The sequence below is a fragment of the Marmota monax genome, unplaced genomic scaffold (assembly GCF_021218885.2).
Source record: "Marmota monax isolate L192 unplaced genomic scaffold, Marmota_monax_Labrador192_F-V1.1 WCK01_AAM20220418_F8-fsc00145, whole genome shotgun sequence".
NCBI classification, from domain to species: domain Eukaryota; kingdom Metazoa; phylum Chordata; class Mammalia; order Rodentia; family Sciuridae; genus Marmota; species Marmota monax.
This window is the reverse complement of record NW_026695201.1, coordinates 5,981,246-5,997,995: the sequence shown is the minus strand read 5'-3', so window position 1 is coordinate 5,997,995 and position 16,750 is coordinate 5,981,246. Positions and strand designations below refer to the sequence as shown.

The following is a 16,750-nucleotide window of genomic DNA, read 5'->3' as shown; positions in this document are numbered from 1 at the left end:
CTACAAGTTAAGAAAAAGAATAAAAGGGATAAAGGGAAAGTGAGGAAATTAAGAAATAAAGATAAATGCTTGAAACTTTCTAACAAAATAAATTTAAAATGATCACTTACTTGTCTCATGTAAAATGAACATTGTATTAAAATGGATAGTATTGCGTTATTTAGAGTTCTTTGCATTTACCACATTTAAAAAGTCAACCTAACTTATGCAAGTAATAATGTGATTACAATTTGTAACTAATAAAAAAAAAAGTGTGTCACATTAGATTGGGTAGAGAGAAGTGATGGGAGGGGAGGAGAGGGGAAGGCAGGATAGGAAGGGCAGCAGAATAAAATAGACATTATTATTGCTGTATGTATCTAGGTGACTGTATGACCAATGTGATTCTGCAACCTGTACAATCAGAAAAATGAGAAATTTTCTACTGTTTTTTGAGTGTATAGATCCAGCTTAATCCTCTTTGGGAAAATGAACATTGACTTTATTAAGAATTTTATGTAGAAACATGCATGAAATACCAATCTTCAAAGTTTGGAATGTGGTATGGAATCAGATATTCTCAGAACTTCATACTCAGAATGATGTACTGAAAATATACTATAATCTACATCAATGCCTCTCAAACTCTTTCTGGCCAAGAACTAGTTTTTTGTTTCCAAGCCATTCCATATGCGTATTTTTGGAAAATACGAAAAACAAAAAGTTTCTGGAAAAATTAAAAACAAAATGCATACAAATTATGAGCCCTAGTTTTTTTATTAGAATCAACACATATAAAAGTACTCAACTAAACGGCTGTAAAAAAAATTTCTACTGTTTCCTCTAGGTTTCTATATTTCTAGTAGACTGAAGAACCATTACCATGCCCTGTTAACTGAATTAAACTGTGTATCATCATACATCGAACCTACTGAACGTGCTTTAATCCACTCCATGGCCACTTTCAAAATTTCAATTACTTATGAACAACTATGAACCCTAAGAAATTGGGATAATTGGTATTGGTTTTTTATCCTAGACGTTTTGATTAATAATACCACTGACAATAATCATTTATCTTATGCCAATAAAATTAGATTTTAAAAAGCCAATCTGATTATTTGAACATTGAAGATTCCTAGATAAAAATTCTTCATTATTGAGGTGGGACTCAACTTAAATTCTTATCCCACTTTCAATTGCTCTGAAGAGACCACAATTCAACGATATTTTCTGAATGTATTAGAGTAATATTAACTCTATCTTGAGAATATAAATCAAACACTTTTAAAATGTCCTGGAGCTCAGCAGGCACATGTGAAAGGGGTAAAAGAGGAAAGAGAGATGTGTGACCATCCCAAAGAAAATTTCTACACAGAAAGTAGAGGCTACAGACACCAGAGGTTCAGCTTCACTACAATCTTGTGATGATAGTGCAGGATGGAGTGTGAATTATGTGAAGGCCATTTGACTGCAGAGCAAGGGCATCGGGCTCTCATCCCTTATGACTTCCATTTAACTGAATGAAGTAACTTTGATCTCTTCTTCCTTTTTTTTTTTTTTTTAGAATAATCTGCTTTTTTCAGTGTGCTGTGAGCTTTGAAAGATGGGCTAACCTACTAGAATAAAACTGTTTTTAATATATGTCATTTAATTTTGTATTTTAAAAATGTTATAACATGGAAAACACAGCTCAATAAATATTGGAACATTTTTTTTACTAAGTAGGTGAGTTTGGGTAGGTATGTTTTTATAATCGCAAGATGAATAGGTTTGGGTTGTGCAGAGCTCATTCTGTTTTCCTGGAAACCAGGCACACAATGATTCCATCTATCACTGACAAATCTCGGTTCCTGTTATTTGAATAGTAAATGTAGCAACTGCTCTTTGACTATCTATTTAATATTTTCTATAATAAATCTTCCTGCACTCTAAGCCCTGAAACTGACCTCTGATTCCTTTTATGGAGACGAAGCAGTCCTTCAATGGACAAGGATGAGTAAATGTATCTTTTGCTTCTATAATAGAGCAGGTTTTGATTCTTACAAACTTCTCTAGAAATAACTTTCTTGTAATTTGCAAACAAGAGCAAAAGAACAGTTGCCAGTGGACACACACAGCTTCTTATGTTCATATTTTTCACCTCTCTGCCCTTGATATCACACATTTAGTCTGGCCTAAAACTACCTCAGGACTGAAATTTTATCAGGTTCATTGATGGTAAAAGGTTACATGTTGCCCACGCTTGAAAAATTTGTCTCATGGAGGACTCAACAACCACAGAGGACTACTTACAGATATGAGTATGTTCATTTCTTTTTCAAATATGAAGTGAATATAAATATAAAATTATAAGTGTAATGAATCAGTTTGCTAGTCTTCAACACTTAACAGAATAGAGTCCCTCAAGCTGCTACTTAAAAAATGAATAGGCATTATCTTTGTCCTCATTAACGACTTATATATCCAGATGCATGCATTGTGTGTGTGTTTGTGTATGTGTGTGTGTGTGTGTGTGTGTGTGTGAGAGAGAGAGAGAGAGAGAGAGAGAGAGAGAAACACATCTCTTATATCTACTTTTAAACCTTGGCAATAGGTGTTGATAATAGAATTGTACATCTCTGAACATCTCTGAAGCCCTTGTTTACTTTTCCTTCTTTGCCCCCAACCCACTACACTGCACAGCTATGGGAATCACTGTTGAGTCTGAGAATGAAACCAGATACACTGAAGAATCAGAATGTGTCTTTATGAGCCCTCTGATTATTCTTTGAGAATATATATATATATATTCCCTTGTCTACCATGACCGCTATTGAAAGAAATGTGTTCATGTTACTCAGATAATTGAAAATACAAATTTATTCTTCAGGCTAAAAATAATGTGTTATGTTGACTGATTTCACACTAATATCTATCATGAAAACTGAATCTATATTCTGATTGTGTATAATTTTGTTGGTTTGTGCATTGTGTACAATCTAAGATAGACCATATTTGAATTTAGCAAGGATTTGTATATATCAAACAAGACAACTCTGTAACAATAACAAGAAAGGTCCCCAATAAACTCTAGACTGGTTTCCTTAGAACTGGATAATTAATTTGAGGATATAAAATCACAGACTCTGGTATATTTGGATATGTCAGAGACTAGAATGTTTTTCTTCCAATAAACATTCAACTAAGGTGTTAGAAACCTATCTAAATAGCCCTGTCAGACAACCTCAGCAAGAGACAGCCATACTGTATAACTTCCCTATCTCTGTCCCCATGTCCCATTACTTCTCCAAAACTGATGTAAGAAATCTCAGAAATCTCAGGTGATGTTTACATAGAAATAAGGATTCATTAGTATCATAACTCTTTAATCATTGTTATTTACAATTTATCATCTGACAGACAGAGAATAAATAAAGAAAAGAAAATATACAATTGGTATCATGTTTCTTTTTCTAATACAGAGAATTTTTACTTATTCTATTTTGGAATGACTATAATAGTTTTAAGCAAAAATTAAGTCCATTTGCTGTTTACCCCTTGATGAGACACATTATCCTCCAAAGCCTGTGGAATAATGCCCAGATGTTTCCTCATCATTGCTGCAGAAACTCAGTCCTCCAAAAAAAGTTACCAGACAACAGGGGGAAAAAATAGGATATCATGAACAGTAAAGAACTGTTAGGCTAGTTTACAGATTCTTGGTGTGTCTGCAATAATTTTCCCAACTTTCAATTACTTCCAAACCTCTTCTTAAAAAAAAAAAAACAATTTTACAGTTCAAGTAATTACCTCATCCTAACATACTCTGCCTTAAGTTTTTGGTGCGTTTTTGTCATTGTTGTTATTTTCAAATTCTTCCTTAACATGCACAGGCTAGCTTGGGAGGCAGATCCCTTCACCTGTAAAGATGTTGACAAAGTGTCTACAGGAGAAACTAAATAGCTTGTTTCAGGAACTGGGTTTGGAGCTAGTGTTTGGTCCTTACTTTTAATCTGGTACAGTGTTGAGAACTACCTTGCACTGCTGTCTAATTACCTCAAAGAATGAAGCATTTCCATAGATCAATTTTGCTATTACCAAGTATGCAAATGGACAATGTATTTTACCTGGTACAAGTATGAGCACTATGTCCTCTTATTTGAAAATAAAATTTCTGTTACAACAAAGCAATCTCACTAAATTCACCCTAGTTATACTAGATGACAGGGTTTTTGTCTCCATCTTTTATTCATTCAAAAAACAACATTTGGAAAATGTTTATCAAGTCTTCACTTATGTGCTAGGAATTTTACAAGACACACACTGTTATAGTCTTGTGACCCTTCAATAGGGCAGCTTTAAAATGGCACTCACAAAACTCAAAGCTGTAATCCACATAAACAGCTTCAACTTCTCTAGGTTATTGTTCCCATCAAGAACAGATATTTAAGCAAATGAAGCTTCTCTGCTACTCCAAAAAAATAGTGTTTTATTACACATTCAGGGTCCACACTATTATATTGTATTCCTTCCACAAGCTATCCATGGTGTCATTAACTCTTGACCAAAATACTGATTTACCAGAAAAATTCTTCTTGTCTTTGGTAAAAACCCTACTCACCTGTAGAAACTGCAGGAACCATTTAGCACTTCCTTCCACAGCTGAGTCTCTATCCAACAATCTATAGATGGATCTTACTTTGGTATTATCTAATCCTAAGTCATCTTTGGATTGTAAAACTAATGGTAAAATTTAGAAGCAGGATAGGGACGATATTGCTTAACAATAAATGAACATATTAATTTGTTATATTCTCTTGAATTTTGCATAATTGTATCCAGATAGTGTCTGATACATCCAAGAAAGGACAGGTTACAAATTATCAAAGGTTAAAAGAATTCAGTACCTAAAGGAATATATGTATGAAAATGGTGAAATCCAAATAAAATCTGTAGTTTAGTTAGAGGTATTACACCAATGTCAATTTTCTGGTTTTGAAAATGGTTCAAAAGGGACTATGGTTTCTGTAGTTGAAAATGGGCTTATGTAAAATTTTATCATTTGGGGAAAACTAGATCTAGAGTAAGAACATTCTACACTTTTTTTTTTAAACTTCTTGAGAGTCTTTCAAAAAGGAGACAGCAACTAAACAATTACTCATTAGTCTTCTGCCACCACGCAATGTATCTAATTGGAGCAGATGAAGACATTTATCTGTTTCTATACAAATGTGAAATTTCAGTTCAGAAGTATTTCCCAGAGTAGATCAGGATCTGCATCTTCCAGAAATATTAGTGACCTACCACATACACTAACAAAGAACAAAAATATGACGAGAAGAGAAGACTAACATGGTAAGATCCGGGTTTATGAATTCATAATAGCTATACATTGTAATCCTTTTCATTTTTTTTAGTTTTGAGAACAGATGCTGTTGTTTTAGTATATTCCTTTGCAACATCTTCCTTTTCCCTCCTTTAGACACTCCTATTCTACTTTACTCAAAACACATGGCCTAGCCCCACATCATGGCTTTCTTGTGGGAAGACTGGATGGAACTAGAAACATGCATGTTTCTGACGTGGCACATAACTCATTGTGTGGACACCAGATGAGATTTAGTTTTACCTAACTTATGCCTATTTTTTCCAGTTGTCTGTTGCCATTCTGGGCACAGCAATGATGGACATCCTTGAAAATGGATTTCATTAACAAAGGCAAGAGGAGGGAGTGCAAAGTTTCAGGAACTACCATTAGCTCCCCGTATCTAGGTCTTCATGTCTAAAATAGCCCTTGGAAAGTCAAATCCAGTTCAGGCAGAGAGTTGACCTCTCACCAGCCCTTAAAGTAATCTAGAACACATAGGGGCTTAAACTGCCTCCCTCACCCCCTGACTCTGAAATTAGAGGATCACTCCCTGATAGTTATGTGTTTTTAGATCTATGGAGGACATCCCTACATACCTTTAAACAATAAAAACAACAATCCTGTTTCCATTACTGCACCTGTCTTTTCATTTTTAATAAATATTTTATAATCTCTATCACCCAGTATTTCCTCTTCACCATCCCTACTTCAAGTCACATTTTCTATCCTTTCTCAGGTCTCTTTCTAAATCTTTGCTTCCTTGCTTCAGAGCGCATTCCATCAGCTCCCGTTACCCCTGTTTCTACCTTGTTTGACTAGCCCCTATCCATGGCTCCCATGCACTCTCATTGCCTCTTTTTATTGCCTCTCTACTGTTGCCACTCTCTTTCCTAACCCCTCCTCAGCCTCCCTGCCCAGTCATATGCACATTCATGTATTCATTTTTTGTCCCACTTGCATACCTCCCTCTTGGCTATATATTCTTGAACACTTACAAGTGATCTTTCCACAGCTTACTCTTCCTGGATACTTCTTTTCACTCCGGTAAACACTTGTGAACTAATCATATATGTGTCGACTGGACAGCACATCAAGATTTTGACTTAGCTATCAACACATTACTCAGCACAAGTATAAATTAAAATCTTGACTATCTAAAAACACAACCTTGACATAAAATAGCTTACATGCATCATGAAGAGGATAACTTATAGCAAAGAGAAGAAGGTCCTATACTTTCTTATCATTTTCCCTATTTCTTTTCCTAGCTTCATTCCTCTAATTTAGATTTGAACACCTTTTTAATATAACATACTAAGTCTACATACTAAGTCTTTGCCATTTACTCTGTTGGGTCACTTCAGATTTGTGCTGCTAAACTCTACAGGTACGAGTTAGGTTAGAAGTTAAACCTATGTCTATAGTGCAATTTCTCAGTGCCAAAAGATGGAGAATTCTTCATCCAGAAAAGGATATTTATACATGATAATACATATTTGGCTGCCACCTAAAACTGATTACTTCCATGACTCAAGGTCAGGAAAATTCATATACTTTAATAACTTTTTAAATATTTTTAAGTGTGGGGTCATGAAATACAGTGAATTGAGGCAGAATCCTAAAAAGTCATAAGCAGAAAGATGTTAGGCTATGGAAGGGGAAACGGTCTGGAGGTAGTCCTACCAGAGGCATATGGATAAGTAGACTGTAGGTTCTGATGTCACATCCTTTTATTTCTAAGGAAGTTAATACTTTCCTTGAGATCAGAGGGTGGCAGATCTCATAGGAAAACATGTCTGGCCCTGTACATACAAAATGAAATAAATATTATAGAAATGGTAATGCTAAGGCACTATACAGTGGCAGGTGCCATTGTTACTACTATTACAGTAACTTCTCCCAAGATCCCTTCTACCAACCACATTTTCCAGAACAAGAGATGACCAGATTACTGAATCCACATCAGTTATAGAAACAGTTATCCAATAAGCACTTCAATGCCATCTAATTCAATTTACTCACTTTACAGATAAGAAAACAACATTCAGAGAAACACGATGGCACACTTGGCTTGAAGCAAAAGATGGTCAAACATTCTCCCAACTCTTAAACCAAAGTTAGTCATGGAAGAGACTGAAGCCCAGGCTTAGAACAACCAGGGGGAAAAGGTATTTGCTATAGTCAGAAGATGACCTGCAAAATGAATGTGGGGACTTAGATTTATGTTCATGCAGGGCCTGGAACAATTTTGAAAGCTAAATGGAGAAACATTGAAGTTTCTAAGAGACTATGAGACGTCAGACCATGGAAGCAAGAGAAGCAGATCCAAGGGATCAAGACTATTTCTTGCCACCTTAGGAAGCTAGTTTTGTAATCTTCTCTTATTTTTTTCTCAGTGGGAATTAAGGGTCCCCTTTTCTAGTTTTCCCACTGAATCTGGAAATTTATCATGTGTCAAAGGCTCAGAATCTTCTCTAAGGAGATTCCTACTCAACAGGTATCCACTTCCATGAATTCTGAGAATCAGAGCCTCATATTTTTCTGCTGACCATACTATCTTGTTAACAAGAAGATGAACACTAAGCAGTAGCACTGAATGGCCGTCCTAGGCCTCTCTGGAATCAATGATTCTTGGGGTTAGAAAAATCATTAAATATTGTCTAATATAGCTATCTTTCCTCTATTTGAAAGCCTTCATCTTCTTGCATAGTTCTTTAGCCTATATATGATCCTCTGAAAAAGACAAAGGACTCTCCATCTCTGGAGGCAGCCCATTGATTCTTATATGTCCTGACTGGATGTATTTTCCCTAAAAAGAATAGATTTCAGTTTCCCTTTAATGTCTCCTCATTGGTTCTGGGTCAACCTTTTGGGGACACTCAGAACAGATCTACTCTCTGTTATACATGTCCTTTAGGTATTTATGCCTGAGAAATTCAGTCTCCAGTTCACACATCCAGTGATGTCAACCATTAATAGAAACTTGTACAAGGTGAACCAAAGGGTCTATCATCAAGCTATTAAGACACCAGCCTTTAATAATTAAAAAATCAGATGCCCACTAAAACACACACATAAAAATTTCTTAACAAGACAAAGAAGAGGACCCTCACAAGTGAATATTGAATAGGATACTTGTTATCTGTCCTTCATAGAACTCCTTTCTTACATCTGTTATCCATTCAAGAATCCTTCCATGCAGGATATACTTTTTTAAAAAAATAACTGTTCTCTTACATTTAGCCTTGCAGCAGACATTCTTTCCTATCCATATCCCCTATTACTTTATAAATGCATTTCAACCATGACCCCTGCCCACAAATGAAGAAAATACCCATTCCAAAAAACTAGGACTTTTCCAGAATACATTATTCACTTTGATAGGCGAGGGAAATCAGAGAATGGTATATGTTCAGAAGCCAAATCAGAAAACCATCTGTGGTAAGTTGTTAAATATCAAGTCTTCAGATTCTCCATGGCTACTCCATGCTTTCCCTAAGTCTAATCTCATGTTTCCCAAGACCTTAGTATTCTTCAATTTTTTTTTTCTCTTTCTGAAGATACTTTATAAAAGGTGACATGGAAAAATATTATAGAATCTGCACATTTATAAACATAAGCATATTTAACCTTTATAAATTATCTAAATTTTGTAGCTTTTGTTATCTAACCCTTTGGTATATCAAGATTTCTTTTACTAGATTTTATCTGCCCTAGGTTTTTTTTTTTCTTTTGTAGTGCTTTAATATAAAAAAAAAAGTATATATCAGACAGTGGTAGGGAGTGAAGGAGTGGCATGGGGGAGGTGAGGGACAGAGAGAGAACAAAGCAAAAGGCCTGTGTCTCTCAGTTCCGTAAAATGTCCAGATGGAGTGGCTTAGGTATGGTTGAGTGGTAGGTCTTGTGGGAAGAACCTGGGCCATTGGAATGCTGTCACGCATTGACGGCATCACTCATCCCCTTGTTGAAGGAGCAAAAGGTGGATTTCTTGAAATGATGGACGGTGCTTTGTATCTCTTCTCCAACAGCTGAGCATCAGCTTATACACAGAGTCAGGGCAAATGGCTGGTTGAGGGAGGTAAATCTTTGGAAACAAAAATTTAAAGAAGAAAGAGAAAAAGAAATATTAAGATCAGGAAACAAAATGAAGACTGGTTGCATCATAGTTTAGTCATCCCCCTTGCCCACTTTCTTGAACTTGATAACTGAAATGGGTGTCCCTACACTCTATCAAACTTTTAAACTCTACATCATGTACAACCACAAGAATGATATCCTAATTAAAATAAGTTATATTCCATGTATGTATAATATGTCAAAATACACTGTCCTGTCATGTCAAATAAAAAAATGTTTTTAAACTTTTAAAATTTAAATACTGAAATTTAAATAAGAAATTCAATAGTAATTAAATAGTAAAATGTAATAAAATAAAAATCAAATAAATTATGTTTAATCCATTAATTTAGAAAATTTTCATCAAAAAATTTACATTTGGATGTTTGTAGATGAGTTTACTCAGCTTGTAATGATGCTATTTGGCTTTGGCCTGGCTTTAGTCAAATATGGACTTTTAGTCCATAAGCATTGATAGTCAAAAATGTATATTTTGTGCACCACTAGCACTGATGAAGGTAAAAATAGTGGACTTTTTTTTAAAGGTCCACTATATTTTTATTTATAAAAAATAAATAAAATAAAATCTATAGGAGAAATGTCTCATAACCAAGATAATTTAGACCCCCCCCCCCTAAAAAAATATCTAAAGGATATCTAGCTACTAGGAAGCTTTAAATATCCACTCATAGGAATATCAAAAAACTGAACCAACCAAAAAAAAAAAAAAAAGCACCCAAGTCTTCATCTGTTCATCCTGAAATACTCTTACCTGCCTCCCCTGGTCTCGGAAGAACTCTCCAGTATTTTCAATAACCTGTTCATCTGACAGCTGAGAATAGGGCTGCTCTTGGCAAAAGGTGAATGTCTCCCACAGAGTCACCCCAAATGCCCACACATCACTTGCTGTAGTGAATTTGCCCTATTGAAGTCAAAAAAAGGAAAAATCAGGATAACCCATGCAAAATAAGAGCAGGTTATATTTTCATAATCTGGAGTTAATTTCCTTTCCTCAACCCAGGGCAAGGAATACTGAAACTGCCAAGATCTCACAGAGGTTCTAGAAATGACAATGTGAAGTTGTCAAAAGGCAAGCCATTCTCTCATCTTCATGATCTCAACTTAGTTCTGCTTTTCTTACAGATGAGAACCAGGAGCTGAAAGGAACACAGCCACAAAGCATTCATCATTAACTGAATGTCAGAGATTCAACTTTTAGGCTCTAGGGTAGCTTGGAAAAAGGTCCCTGGGAAAGTCAAAATAAGAATGGAAAGTCAACTGTTTGTATGTTAGAGATAGAGGAATCTGGTTGAAGTGTCTGGAGTTAAGTCCCTGAGTGAATCCAGCACTCTTTCTTCCCACTTCAGTGATAGTCATAGTCTTAAAAAAGAGACTATCAAGTGATGGCACTAAGATTCAGATGTAATTAATTAGCATGTAGTAAATACTCGGACCCTTTTTATCCAATAAATACAACCACACAGCAAAGTAGATGATATATTTAGACCAGAAAAATGACAGGAGAGGGTTTGCCAAGTTACCATGGTTAATAAGAACATAAAGTATTGGAGAAATTGAAATTTGAGCCAGGGTCTCTCTATCTCAGTCTTAAATATTTTTTAACAACATAGATACAGCAATTACTACTTACCTTAGAATTAGGTAAAATATAAAGATTCACATATAGAGATGAAAAAATTATAAAGATTTTTGAAAAGTTGTATATATTACAGCATCATTATTAATAGCAAGAAGTTGAAAAGATATTATTAAAATCAAATTATAAAGATATTATTAAATCACAGAACATATCCCTACAATAGAAATGATTCAGTCACTAAAACCATGCTTTAAACAATATGTAATGATATTAGACATTAAAAATATATAGAATTGTATGAGTTGGCATCATTTCAATTACATAATATACATTTTGTACAGAAATACACATAAAGAAATTAATGCATATGAAAAAATTCTCAAAGGAAATATACTAAAGTATTAATTGATAAGGGGAAGGAGATAATTTTATATATATTCTCATTTCAAAATTAATTTTTGAATCCTGTAAAAGGATGAGCTGTAAATAATCAAATTAGCTAAAAATAAAACCAAAGTGACTTTTCTCTGCAGTACTACAAAAGACAAAATTACATGTACACAGTATTGTAGGAAGTAAAAGTACATAGTCTATTAATCCTTTTAATCAGCTAAATGTTTATAAAACCAGCAATGGAAACTCTTAGGTATGCATGGTCATATAACATCTCCAAGAAAGACATTAGAAAAAGTCATTCATTCATGATAGAGAATACCAGGAATTAAGTAAAAGGTAGAAAACAAATAATGATAAACTTAACGAGTAAATGGTAAAGACCATAAAAATATAGTAATTAGACAGGATTGTTGGCACTGACATCTAGGGCAAAATCTACTGAGCAACATGATTATGAAGTTAACATAGAAGAAAAATTCTTTATGTGATTAACATTTCTTTACATAATAAGATTTTTAAAACCCTAAGACCGATGAGGATGTGGAAAGGGTTGAAAAAATATGATACTGAATCCCACATCATACTGTTTAACATTCTTTCCTAAAGTATATTACTTTTTTTCAATTAATAGGCAAGTATTGAATAATAATAATAATAATAATAATAATTGGTACACAAGAAAGATCATCTCCAATCAGAGAAAATATGAAGGTCTGTGGAGCTTGGCTCCTGCTGTCTTTGATTTGTCCCCACCTAGGGTAGGGCTTACAAATGCCAGGAACTCACCAGCAAGATGCTCTCCCAAGACATCCAGCGTATAGGGAGCACTGCGCGACCCTGGATCCGGTAGTAGTCACCACTGTATAAGTTTCTGCTCATTCCAAAGTCAGCTATCTTGATGGTGTAGTTCTTACCCACTAAACAGTTTCGTGTAGCCAGATCTCGGTGGACAAAATTCAGAGAGGAAAGGTACTTCATGCCAGAGGCAATCTGGGTAGCCATAAACTTCAGGTTGACGTAACTGAGGAAAATACAAGAGAAGAGAAAGTAGCCTGTGGATACAGGAAGTCAGGAAAGGTACTCATTCTAAAGGTGATATCAACACACCAAGCATTTAAACCTTAACATTCTTTCTCTATTCTTAAAGAATCCCTTTTGCATTCTTCCGAAGGGTCAGCTGCTTTTTTATTCCCTACAGAATAGTCACTCACCATGCCAGAAAAATGATAAACTTTAAGGCTCATTGCTCTCTGTTTTAAAACTCCAAGTGACTCTCATGACCACAGGGAAGAGATAGAAGACCTGGCTTATTTACCTGACAGTGGGTACATTGCTGGAGCAAGAATTGGCAGGCTCATGGCGGGAAAGAAACTGATTGAGGTCTCCATTCTCCATGTATTCCGTGATCATGCAAAGAGGGTCATCAGTGATACACACAGCTAAGAGACGGATGATGTTTGCATCCTTGAGCCGGGACATGATCTTTATCTCCTTAAGAAAATCATTCCTTTGGAGGATACAGACACAGATAAACTCAGAGATTGCCGGGATCAGAATGAAGAGGGGAAGTATGCACATCAAAGTCTATTTCTATCCATTACACCAAGGCTCATTTGTCTTTGGAAAATCTTTGAAAGGACAGAGAAATTGGCACCATGAACTTTTCATTCTCCATATCTCCTGGAACATCACTATTCAATTATAATGGTTTTAAGAATAAGATTTATGATTTATTCACATATAAATCGCATTCCTAGTATTTAACAAAATGCCTGTCATGCAGAAAGTGGTCAATATTTACTAAATCAAATATATGCTGCATAAAACTACTCTGAAAAATAAAACTTTTCACTGGAAATCATTTGCCTTTTCAAAAAGCCACAGATTCACACTATTAATAAAGTCAAGAAAGTTTTTATAAAGTGGATAACCACCTTCTGGTTTATCTCATAATTTTTTATTTTCTCTTACTGATTTTTCTTAATGTAGTCTATTCCCACAGTCAGTCACAACACACATTGGTAGCATGTTCTTTAAAGACTATGGTGGTAAAGTGGGGTCATGTCAAAAGAAGTACTCACCTAGTCAAGACTAATAATTCTCTGAGTACATAGTGACAGTCATTCTTGAGTTATAAAGTAGCAACATTTGCTTTGGTGAAGCTACAGCCCACATTCTTAAAAGTATTGGAGTCTCCTATATGTTGCATAGGAATTTTCTTCTGAAAGCCATACTATGTCAGTATTAACCCTTGGAAACAATATAGTCCTAATTCGAGATCTTCCTTCTTCATTTTTCCCTTTATTTAATCTTAAATCAGAGGTTTCCATGGCCTGGAAGGGCCCAGAGTCTAGACCATTCAGCACTGGTCAGTACGCTGGGCACAGTGCAGCATGGCAAACCTCACCAAATAAAACAATGACAAGGACTTTATCATATTCTATGTTTTTGTTTCTCTCCTTGCCATTTTTTCCACTCATGTGCTAAGATTAATATGAAAAATACTCCATCTCTCCATGGGAACCAGAGAACGTCACTTTTCATTCACGCTAATATCCGTAAGACTGAAATTCTCAGTTAAAAGTACTCTGTTCCATCTCTCGCCTTTCTCTCTTTTTGATTCCACACCCTGTTAATTTCAAGACTTAGTGAAATAGGAATAACAAACTTTATCTCCCTATGAATATCAGTGATAAGAATCAAGGTAACCCAAATGCATATGTTAACCAGATGTGCAGATTTTTCTGGAACACACAAACAAGCTTTCAATCAGCATGCCTCTCTGTGTGAGAATTAACTCACCATTACTGTAATGGAAAGGCTCTCAGACAATGGAGTATGACTGGAAACAGCAATTTATGAAGTAAAGGATCCAAGAGATTATTAGCAGTTTGAAAAACTGCTAAAGGATTGTGGATCCTTTTGCTTTAAGGTCCATGGATACTTTTCCAACTAGAGGCAACTTCTCATGTGTGGGGTTGCTGGACGTAGAGGAAAAGGAGCATAAAAGAGAAAGAAAGGATGATAAAGTAAATAGAGATGTAAAAAGAGGAGAATGTAAAAAGCTTAGCAAGAAAGATGTGTTTGATTGTGAAGTGTGGTAGGATGTAATGAATTCAGAAGTCTGTGTAATGACTAAAGAAGTACAGCACTAGACTTTTGTGTATTGGGAAGTATGGTGCTGTACAAAGGGAGTTAAGAAGTAAATGTGACGAATATAATGGAAATGTACATTTATGTTTGAGAAAGATGGAGAAGATGAGGACTTTGTATTAGAAAAATAAGGCATAATAATGGAAACAAGGGTATTTACCAAACTTTCCATCTCAAATGAAAAAAAAGAAAAAAGATTCTCAGATATTTCCAGAAATATTCCTGGTCTGAAAGATGAAATAAATAAAGGAAAATTCAAAATGCAGACCACAGACCTGGCATTCTTGTTGGCATCTGCTCGGAGCATTTTCACAGCCACCAGGACAGGCTGGTTGGCACTGACATCTAGGGCAAAATCTTTGTCTTTGAATTTTTCCATTCCCTCCACTTCACAAAGATGAACCTAGACAAAAGTCATCTAGTCTCAGCATCATCATTTCTCCTGAAGATGTCTCAGTACTCTTGTTGGGCATTTCCTGGAGATAAACTAACTCTTACAACTCAGGCAAAGTAATCAAAAGAATGATAAGAAGGTATATATAACATATCTTTGATTCAAATGATAAAAGTAAAAATAATGGTAAAGTACCCAGCTAATATGATATGTTACTGTCTTCTAAAACAAATATACATTCAGTAAGGGAATACATGAATCTATAACATAGAATTTCATTATAACATAGCTCCACTATAAAATGTATAATATGTCAAAATACATTCTTCTGCCATGTATAACTAAAAAGAACAAATTTAAAAAAAAAAGAATTAAAAAATGTTTCTATATAAATGCTTGAACTTGGATTTGAGAAAGTTTACTTACTGGAACCTACAAAATATAAGTCAATTTTTTAAAATAATACCTTAGTATGGGATTTAGCACTGCAAATTATTCCTGAGTTTTAATAACATTATAATGAGTGTGGTTTTTCAACTCAGGAGACAGAATGAGTACATATAAACACCATAAGCAGATAAAATGGGCTCCTCTACTTCCCCCAACACCAGACCTAATCAAGGGGGAAACATCTGACCCAAACTGAAAACCAATAACATATTACTATAAAACCAGGTATTCGGGGTTTTATTACAAATTAAACATTTCTTTGAGTTCTCAGAAGGTTTATGTGACTGATGCAAGAGTAAAATATTTAATATTACACACATCATTCTAGGACTGTTGAGAAGAAAACTCCTCCTTATCTTAGTTGGTGAGTCATTCCCTAGTAGCTAATTCTGGGACCCACAGCAGGGGTGAGGTTGTTTTTCACCACTTTATATGTAACTCCCATCTTAAAAGGAAAAAAACAAAGTGAAATAAACACCCAGCAGCAGGGTGTTCCTGGATGGTTTATAAAAGATGATCACATCTCATGAGCCCCACCCTCTGTAACCTATTATAAACACTTTTTGAAAGCATTAAATGTTTTTCAGGATATCTGAAGTCTAATGACGTATTTGCCTTACAAACCCCTGTATAGGAATCAGAGTTGCTAGGAACTCCTCAGCTATATGACAAAGATGAAGTTGACCTAATTACTAGTCATCCAGAGGACAATTCAAAGAAAGCTAAGTAGAGAAAACTTTCAGTTGTGCATTCACTTCTGGAAGGGACACTTTGTTCTACTGACCATTGTTATGCACTTACTTCCTTTAACCACCAAGGACTAGAGGCCTCACACAAAGGATCAACTCACCTCTCCAAACTGGCCTTCTCCTAGCTTCTCCTTGAAAGTTAAGAGTTTCCGGGGAAACTCTTCCACAGCCACATCTTTTCCTGAGAGAAGGTCCATGGTGACAGCAGGAACTGAGTAGGTGTTGCCTCCAGTCACTCCCTGGAGGTTCACTATGTCAGCTTCTGCATAGTGGGGCACTCCCTCAGGTCCGTTTTGTTGGGCTGGCTTCACAATGCCACTGCAGCCTGGTAAGACAAAGACAATGAGTCTCATTCCAAGAGACATCTTTGGAGATCTCTTCAAGAAAAAAAAAAAACAAGAGGAGATCTAGAACATGCCTCCATGACAGTCTAACCTTCTTTATAACATTCTTACTTGGAGAACACTTTTGCTTCCTCTAGATACTCTTTCTTGTGATTTTCAGAATGTAGGTAGCCACCATTTTGTTTCTCATTCTCCCCATAATACATGATCATTAACAAT

At 35.3% G+C, this 16,750-nt stretch overlaps 1 protein-coding gene across 9 annotated transcripts in view; it reads right to left on the bottom strand.

Moving 5' to 3' along the window:
- Positions 1 to 3,330: 3,330 nt before the first annotated feature.
- The window catches only part of Ddr2 (discoidin domain receptor tyrosine kinase 2), a 153,774-nt gene continuing 140,354 nt past the window's right edge, over positions 3,331 to 16,750 (bottom strand). For all 9 annotated transcript variants that reach the window (XM_046428974.2, XM_058574141.1, XM_058574139.1 and 6 more), the window contains 6 exons: positions 16,289 to 16,512; positions 14,870 to 14,997; positions 12,757 to 12,948; positions 12,228 to 12,462; positions 10,218 to 10,367; positions 3,331 to 9,413 (listed from right to left, as the gene is read on the bottom strand). In XM_046428974.2, the coding sequence (XP_046284930.1) occupies positions 9,279 to 9,413; positions 10,218 to 10,367; positions 12,228 to 12,462; positions 12,757 to 12,948; positions 14,870 to 14,997; positions 16,289 to 16,512 (1,064 nt within the window). In that variant the 3' untranslated portion in view covers positions 3,331 to 9,278. The remainder of the gene's footprint in view (positions 9,414 to 10,217; positions 10,368 to 12,227; positions 12,463 to 12,756; positions 12,949 to 14,869; positions 14,998 to 16,288; positions 16,513 to 16,750) is intronic.